The 9,353-nt window shown below is 39.1% G+C and overlaps 1 protein-coding gene across 1 annotated transcript; it reads left to right on the top strand.

Moving 5' to 3' along the window:
- Window positions 1–424: 424 nt before the first annotated feature.
- LOC107611330 (uncharacterized) lies at window positions 425–840 on the top strand. The gene is made up of 2 exons (XM_016313270.1): window positions 425–512; window positions 608–840. The coding sequence occupies exons 1-2, from the start codon at window positions 425–427 to the stop codon at window positions 838–840; spliced, it is 321 nt and encodes a 106-aa protein (XP_016168756.1).
- Window positions 841–9,353: the final 8,513 nt, after the last annotated feature.

The following is a 9,353-nucleotide window of genomic DNA, read 5'->3' as shown; positions in this document are numbered from 1 at the left end:
AATCACGGATGGAGAAATCATCCCAATTTTGGGTGGAGAGAGTAACATGCAGGAGTCCAGAGCTTCACTTCTAAACTTGGAAGTACAAGTGCGTCAGTTGAGTAAGCAAATACCTGAGAGGCCTTTTAACACTCTTCCTAGTGACATAGTGACAAACCCAAGAGAAAAGTGTAAGGCCCTTACAATGGCTCATGAATTCGTGACAAAGGAGGTGCAAGTTGCTAAGGGGTTAGAGAATAAAGAAGCTACAGAAAAGGCTGAAGTTACACTGTCACACGCCCCACCTAGAGTACCTATACAAGAGCCTGAAGTATCACACCCTTAGGAGCTCCAAGAGGAGACCAAGGACGAGCATTTCTCTCAGTTCTTGGAAGTCTTTAAAGAGTTATAGATCAACATTCCTTTTGCTGAGACTCTGGAGAAAATGCATCCCTATGCTGCATTCATGAAAGGCTTACTCTCTGAGAAGAAGACCTTAAAGGGAGATGAAACAGTGGTCATGTCCAAGGAATGTAGTGCACTCATTTAGAGCAAGCTGCCAAAGAAGATGCCAGATTCAGGGAGCTTTTAGATTCCTTGGACTATTGGGAATGTCACCTTGACAAAGCCCTTTGTGATCTTGGCTCAAATATCAATCTGATGCCCTTGTCTGTGATGAAGAAGCTGCAAATTCAAGAGGCACAGCCTACAAGAATAGCACTGCAGATGGCTGATAAATCTCTGAGGCAGGCACATGGGCTAGTCGAGAATGTCTTAGTCAAGGTTGGAGAGCTTTTCCTTCCTATAGATTTTGTGATACTTGATATGGGAGAGGATGCAAATGACTCTATCATGCTCTGAGGACCATTCCTAGCCACTGGAAGATCTCTGATTGATGTTTAAAGAGGTGAATTAGTTCTAAGAATACGTGAGGACTACTTGGTATTCAAGGTTTTTAGACCTTTATCACTCTCTAGAGAAGGAGGTACTGGCATGTAGAGTTCATTGCTTAAGCCTCCTCCTTTGGTGGGAGCCAATACAATTTTCCGTGACATCAAACCTAAGTTTGGTATTGGGTATTCATCACCCACCAAAGAGGGAGGAGGTCCCAAGAAGAAGGTACCCAAGGACTGGAGGAACAAGAAGATTCCACTGAAGACTTCTCACTTGTGATGAAAGTGGTGTTCACTAGAAGTTCAGTCCTACCTCATACAGTAAACAGGATCCTGTCTCTTGAGTATATTGAGTTAATCCATGAGAGTACAGAAAAGAGATTTACAGTGAGGGGTGAGGACCTAAGCCCCTATGACCACCCTCCTCCTTAGAGGAGCTGACCGTCAAGCTAGTGACGGTAAAGAAGCGCTTGTTGGGAGGCAACCCAACCAAGAGTATCCTTTAGTTTTTAATTTCAGTTTGATTGTCATTTATTTTTCATTGTTTTTGCATAGTTTTCCTCGGTTTAATTATATTTGTGATCATGCATAGTGCTTAGAACAAGGACAGGAGGACTCAGAAGGAAGAACAGAATACCTTGGAGTAAGGTTAATTCAAAGTGTTATGGCGTTAAACGCCAGACTGGGTGTTTAGCGCCAGGAATGGGGCAAAAGGAGCTGGCGTTAAATGCTAGGATGGCGTTTAACACCAAGAAGAGGAAACAAAAGCTGGTGTTGAATGTGAGGAGGGCGTTTAACGCCCACAAAGGACCCTATTTCACCCTTCCAAGGGTGCTAAACGCTAGCTGGGCGTTTAACGCCAATGACTTGTCCCTAAAAAAATGCCATTTCTGGCACTAAATGACGAGGCTGGCGTTTAGTGCCAGGTAAGCCAGATTTGATTTTGAAGAAGGCTTTTAACCGTGCAAACAGTTACAACCCCCCATTCCCCTCCACTTTGCACTTTGACCATTCGAACACACCCTCTCACTCCCCATTTACCCACATTCTCATCCCCATTCATCCCCCCCCCCCACTTTCAAACATCACCTCCCATCAATCCAATCAAATCCCATCAATCCCTCCACTTCCCTCTTCCCCGTATCCACCTAACCCAATCAATATTAACCCCATTTAACCATATTTCCCCATAAACCCCCCATAACCAAACCCACCCGCCCCCACCTATATATATCCCCACTTCCTTTTCACTTCCTTACACTACTACATTCCTCCTTACTCCATAACTCATTCTTTTTCCCTCCCTTCTCATATTCAATTTTCTATTCCTTTTCCTCTTACCCTCTTAGCCGTAGCCCAACCCCATCACCCTCCATATATATTCTTTTCCCTCATTTTTTTTTTCATTTTTTTATTTCGTTTCCCCTTATCTCTCTATTTTTCTTTGCTCGGGGATAAGCAAACATTTTAAGTTTAGTGTTGGGTGCTTCGCTTTTCTTCATCTTCACTATCCACATGGCACCAAAGACTGATGACTCCTCTTCAAGAAAAAGGAAAGAGAAGGCTCCCGCTTCGGGCCCATATGTCTTCACCCGGTTCTTTTTCAAGACCCACGAGGATCACTTTAATGAAGTGGTGTGCAAAAAGAGAGTGATCTCAGAGGTCTGATTTGATCTTCAGCCGGAGGAGTACCCAAAAATCCAGGAACAGATTTTGAGGTGGGGTTGGGGAATTCTATCCAACCCCGTGACTGAGGTTCGAGTACTGATGGTTCAAAAATTCTATGCCAATGCTAGGGTGACCTACAAACATGTCCAGAGGGTCAACACTGACCAGAGGCTGGACCAGCTTCTGAAAGATATTTGCCTCCTCAGAGCTCAGTGGAAAAGGGATTCTAGAGGTCAGCCATACAAGCTGGCTAGGCATGACCTGAAACCAGTTGCTAGGGGATGGTTAGAGTTTATTCAACGCTCCATCATCTCTACGAGTAACCGTTCTGAGGTTATAGTTGACTGAGCAGTGATGATTCATTGCATCATGCCCGGTAGTAAGGTGGAGGTGCATTAAATGATCCCTCAGGAGCTGTATAAGATAGCCGAGAAGACTGAAGAACTGAAGATTGATGGTTTAGAAGTTATAATAAATACTCTCGTTGCAAGTATAGTTACTAAACCAAGCAATCAACCTTTCTTACAAACGTTTTGGTTGTCACAAGTAACAAACCCCTTTAAAATTGATAACCGAGTATTTAAATCTCGGGTCGTCTTCTCAAGAAATTGCAGGGAAGTATGTTCTTTATTATTGGTTATGAGTCTTGTAAATTGGGGGTTTTGAAAGTAAGGAACCAGTATGTTAAATGATAAGAAAAATAAAACAGTAATAATAAAATAAACTCTTGGCAAGGTATTAGAACTGGAAGTCCTATCCTAGTTATCCTTATCAATTGTGATGAGAATTGGATTTTTTCTTCCACTTTGTTAACCTCTAACTATGAAGATAAGTTAAGTGGATGAATTAATTCTGATTCCTCAAGTCCTAGTCTTTCCTTGGGAAAAGTAAGAGTTATTGGAACCCGAATTAATTCTGGAAGAATTCCAATTTTCAATCAACCATGAATTTGATAACTCAAGCGTCTCCAATGACTCAAACAAAGCCAAAAAGGAAAAAATCTAAATTATTTATATAAATAAAAGAAAGCAATCATAATTTTGAAATACCTCAAATTATATTAAATAAAGAAATCAATTCTAACATGGAGTTCATAAGCCAATTAGGCAACATAACTAATACAAGCATTAAAGCATCTGAAAGTAAAAGAAAAATATAAAATAAAAGGAATATTGAACCTGTGACTGAAGATGAGTTGAACTAAACTAATAGAAATCCTAAAATCCTAAATCCTAAGAGAGAGGAGAGAACCTCTCTCTCTAAAAACTACATCTAAAACTTAAAATTGTGAATATGAAAGCTTGTTTATGAATGGATGCATTCCCCCACTTTATAGCCTCTAATCTGTGTTTTCTGGGCTGCAAACTGGGTCAGAAACAGCCCAGAATTCGCTAGTTGCGAATTCAAACACGCTGATTTTTCGTCACTACGACGCGTCCGCGTGGAGCACGCGTTCGCGTTGCCTAGCGTCAGGGCAACTATAGCATATTATATATCAAATTGAAGCCTCCGGACGTTAGCTTTTCAACACAACTGGAACCGCGTCGTTTGGACCTCTGTAGCTCGAGTTATAGTCGTTTTAGTGCGAGAGGGTCGGGCTGACAGCTTTGCAGTTCCTTCAGCTTCTTGTATTCCTTCCACTTTTGCATGCTTTCTTTCCATCCTCTGAGCCATTCCTGCCCTATAATCTCTGAAATCACTTAACACACATATCAAGGCATCTAATGGTGATAAGAGAGGATTAATATTAGCAAATATAAGGCCAAAGAAGCATGTTTTCAATCATAGTACAAATTCTGGGAAAGAATTGTAAAACCATGCAAATAGTATGAATAAGTGGGTAAAGAGTTGATAAAAACAACTCAATTAAACACAAGATAAATCGTAAAATAGTAGTTTATCAAAGACCTCCACCTCTGCTAGACTGGCCTTCTTTCATCTCATCTTTCGCCTGTGTGGGGCAGCCGGAGTTCACATTGATGGAGATACACCGATTGATGTAGATAGACCGATCACTAGTAGGAGTATGGAGCATGCTAGGGAGCTTGGGCATGCACCACGGCAGGAGCCAATTCCTCCTTCTCAGTAGCAGGAACAACAGCCTGAGATGCCTCAAGGATTCTATTTCCCTCTCTGTGACTACTGGGACTAGTTGACCACGTCTATTGGAGAGCTGACGTCTTCTGTTAATCAGCTGATGATTGAGCATCAGGACCACTCTGCCCTCCTCCATCAGTTTGTAGAGGAGCAGCAGAGGCAGAAGCCTGAGCTGGAAGAGCTTAGGCGCTGGATAGGATTCTCATGAGGGAGCAGCAGCCACCATGACTGAGGTGGTTGAGTTCCATTATTCGTCGCTTTATCTATTTTTCTAATTTTCAGTATTTCTATCTTATTTCATGTTATTTGTTTGAAGCTTTTGCATGATCATTAGGAGTAATTTATTGTTTTCGAGTTTAGTTATTTATTTTTCTATTTTATGTTTATTTTAAAAGATGTCTCATGTATTACTCACTGAGCTTGAAACATCAAAAGAAAAAAAAGTGGTAAAATGCATGAGACTTGAGTTATATATTATGAATTGTTTTGATTATTTTGATGTGGCGGCACTATCTTTAATTCTGAATGTATGAATAAACAGTGCATATTTGATATTGAAGTTAAGAATATTGGTTCTTGAGGTACATGAACCTAGAGAAATATTATGGATTCTCTAAAGTAAGTGAGACATTGATCCTTGAAGCAAAACAAAGCAAAAAGAAAAAAAATAAAAAAAAGGTCCAAGGCTCTGAGCATCAATGGTTAGGAGGGTCAAAATTGATCAGAAAGCTCAAAAAAAGTTGTTTTCCTAACCATATGCTTGTGGTGTGAATGTATCAAGTAATTCTTGAGACAGAGCACTAAGAGTCGAGACCAAGTACAATTACAGAGTATGCCAAAGGCTCTGAGCACTACTGTCTCAGAAAATAAAAAGAAAAATTAGAACTCAAAGAGTTCCCCAGTTAAGTGCTTGTGATGTTGTTGTATTGAGGACACAACACTTAGAGTCACGGCTAGACTCAAGGTGCAAAACACCAAAAGAAAAGAAAAGAAAAAGCTGTATTCAAAGATCAATTAGAGCCTAAAGAAGAGAATCCATAACATTATCCGAGTTCTAGTGCTGAAGGATATCAATATTACTGATTTTCAAAGGATAGTGAGATCGCCAAATCTATTCAGAATTAGAGTGTCATTTGTCCCACTTAGTAACTAGACATGAGTTTAAATGAACACTTAAGTCTTAGGCATTTTATCTTCTCAATCCTATATTGTTTCTAGTTGCTTGAGGACAAGCAACAGTTTAAGTTTGATGTTGTGATGCGTGAGCATCTTTACCCTATTTTCCCTTTATTTTCTAGTCATTTTCAGTTAAAATTTATTAAGTTTTATAATATTTTAGTGCAAAAATTCTCTTTGTATGCTACTTTGAGTGTTTTAGTGTTTTTATTTATTTCAGGTGAAATTCGGAGTAATTTGGCAGAGTTTTGTGCAAAAAGGAGAAGAATTGGAGCTGCCTCTTTGGGCGCTAAATGCCAGCTTGACGTTTAGCACCAGCAAGCCTCAACGAAACAAGAGCATTTCTGCCTCTATGGGCACTAAACACCAAGCTGGCATTTAGCACCAGGCAATCTGGATTCCCACATCATCAATGAATCATCTTTAAGTGGATTTAGATTTTAATTAGTATTTTACCTTTTATCTTTGTAATTTTTATTTATAAACAATATCTTTTAGTTTTAGGATTTAATATTTTATTTTAGTTTCAAATCAAATTAGGTTAGATATAAAAGGGAAAAGATTCACCCTTGAAAGGGCTTCTCTCTTCCACACTTTCATACTTTTTAGAACCCTTGTTTTCTTTGTAAGTCATGAGCCACTAAACATAATCGATTAAGGTTAGGAGCTCTGTTTATTTCTATGGATTAAGACTATTACTTTTCTATTTTAATTAATGTATTGATTCAGTTTCAAAGATTACTTTCGTTCTTCATTTTATGAATTTGGGTGGAACGAAAGTATGTTATTCTAATTGCGTTCTTGTGATCCTTGGAAGAGGTCTCTCACCTGAGCAACAGCTTGAAAGTAAATTCCTCCTGAATTGCTAATTACTTGAACTAATCGGGATACGTGACATATTATCCTCTTAGCTTTGGGTAATTAGGATTTTTGTGGACACAAACTAGAATTGTACTTAACCCTTTAATCGGAGTTAAGTGACCAAGACATTGGCAGTTGATGAAGGTTAGAGGAGACTAAATCACTAAGACATTAGGGTTTAGTTAATTACAGTTTGTCATAAAATGATTCTTGCATATTACAATAGTTGGTAAGAAAACCTAATCTGGAAAAGTAAACATCTTCGATACCTTAACCTCTCTTTGATTTCATACCAATTTCACTACTTGCTTTCTCTATTCCTTGATTCATTGTTTAATGCTTTTTACAAACCCCAAAACCAACTTTCTGTTTGCCTGAATAAGCCTATCATTCGACCATTATTGGTCAGTCTATCAATCTTCGGTGGATCGACCCTCGCTCACTTGAGGTAGTACTTGGTACGACCCAGTGCACTTGCCAGTTCAGTTGTGGACATTCTAAAATCTGCACCAACTGCAACAATTCTAAGCAATAATATTCTTAGAAACAGAGAAGGAGAAGGGATCAGAGAGACCAAAATCACGATTGGGCATTTGCCCTACCATTTTCACCGTGAGAACTAGAGGATTTCCTCTCACCATCAACGGAAGCTTCGAGTTGCTCCTTCATTATAACATTAGGTGGTTTCTCTTGTGGGGTCTCCACAGCTGAAGCATCATCAACCACCATCACCTTATCCACCGCCTCGGATTGATGGTTTGGAATTTGGGTGAGAAAAGTATTTTTAACCATAAATTTTTCGAGAATATGCTTGCCCGATTTGGAGGCTTCAAAGGCTTCCCTTTCTTCCTTCTGGAACCTGCGCATGTACTCCAACATAACCATTTTCATATTCTCTTTTTCTGAGATCCCAACTAAGGAAGATGGGTCTTGTAGCGGGGTGATAGCGGCATTCATTTTGGGGGCATTGGGTTAACTTGTTTGGCTTTGGCCTTGTTTGCTTTAATAACTAGACTAGGCCGATTTTTATTACTATTATTTTTTTTCCACCTTGGGCATTCTTACCAGCACCAAGCTTGGGAACCTTAATGATTTGAATGGATTGTTGGACTCCTTTGTTGGATTGAGAAGAAACATTCATTCTTGGCCCATCATGCATGTTAGACGTAACACCTTCATGCACATTACTATCATGTTGATTCTCATTATCTTCCTCACTTAAAATATCAAATCTTGGACCATTTTTCTTATTTTTGGCACCTATATTATATTGGTTATCCTTCATAATACGAGATCCCTCAAATCCTGAACCTAATTTCCTTCAAATTTGCCTCCTCACCATCATCCAAGGACCAAAATTTGGAACGTCTTGATTTTCTTTCCTTATATGATTGGAATTAGAATCTTCACCATTAATGGCACGATCTTCACTCTCAGTCGGACTTGTGTCAGCTCCCACAGTCGGTTACACGCCGTCGGCGCTCGTCTTTTGTTGGACTTCTTCACTAATCAAAGCTTCAGCACATTGATCTAATCTATGACCATATTTGCCACAAGAGAAACAAATCAAGTGCAATCCTTCGTATTCGATGTTAAGAGTACTACCAAGAACCAAAATCCGAGGAACTAACTTCTTAGAGAGATCAATCTCAACACAAATTCTGTCAAATCTTTCTCTAGAATGAATTGAGGTAGCTCGGTCAATCTTTAACATAGTGTCAATAGCAGAACCTACTCTCTATAAAAAGCGTTGGTTATAAAGTTCAATGGGTAGATTTGGTATGCGAATCCAAGCCGCAATCTTCTTAACTTGATTTTCCGAGGATAAAAAGAACGGTCTCCAACGTTGCACTATCAGATAATGGCCTGCTATCATCCACAGTCCTCCGAGTAGGGCATGCGAGTAGTCTTCCTCATCTGAAAAGTGAACCAAAAAATAGTCACGATCTATATCAATAACATTTATTGTACCTTTTTTGACCCAGTCCCTATTGAGTCATTGCTCTCTAAAACCAAGGTTTACTCTCTTCCCTAGCACTTTCACAATGAGTGCCGCATTCCATGGTTTACACCATTCTTCAAATTCTTCTTTGGACACAGGGATATTTGGGAAAGGGTCAAACGGCTTGTCCTCTTTTAGACGGAGTTCCTCTTCGTTGTACCAACGATCTTCAGGGTCAGACTCATCTTCATCAACCTCGTTGAAAGAGAGATCGTCTTGGTCCATCTGCGCACCATAAATGGTAAGGAGGAAATCCTTGTACAAAGTCTTCGGAAAAGGAGAGTAGTTTCCGTCTCATCCATCAAGATATCCATGGATTCTCCTGGTTGATTTAGATCAACCTCTTCTCGTGTTTTAACTTTTTTAGTACTTCGTTGAACAAGATTGAATTCTTGGTTAAAATCCTAGGAGAGCGATTGGTCATATTTATCATTCCTCTAACTTGCATTTGTAGTTTCAAAATTTTAACAAACTATTAAATCACTACTCTAACTATTATTTGTAGTTTAAAAATTCTAATAAGGCTTATAATCAAATTCTAAGCGACTTAATTTCTAAATTAGTATCAGGTTAAATGTCGCTAATAAAACAGAGGATATAATTATAAATTACCACAATATTGGAGTATTATCACAATAGAAAGAAAATAGTTATATAATTGATATAATTATCATGTG

Source organism: Arachis ipaensis, chromosome B8 (assembly GCF_059453495.1).
Source record: "Arachis ipaensis isolate K30076 ecotype BB chromosome B8, ASM5945349v1, whole genome shotgun sequence".
Lineage (NCBI taxonomy): Eukaryota > Viridiplantae > Streptophyta > Magnoliopsida > Fabales > Fabaceae > Arachis > Arachis ipaensis.
The sequence above is the reverse complement of the archived record's forward strand: the minus strand, read 5'-3'. Positions and strand labels throughout refer to the sequence as shown.

Coding starts and splice junctions, on each gene's coding strand:
- LOC107611330 (XM_016313270.1), top strand. CDS start 425: ATGCATCCCTATGCTGCATTCATGAAAGGCTTACTCTCTGAGAAGAAG. Junction 513..607: donor AGTGGTCATGTCCAAGGAAT/GTAGTGCACTCA, acceptor ACCTTGACAAAG/CCCTTTGTGATCTTGGCTCA.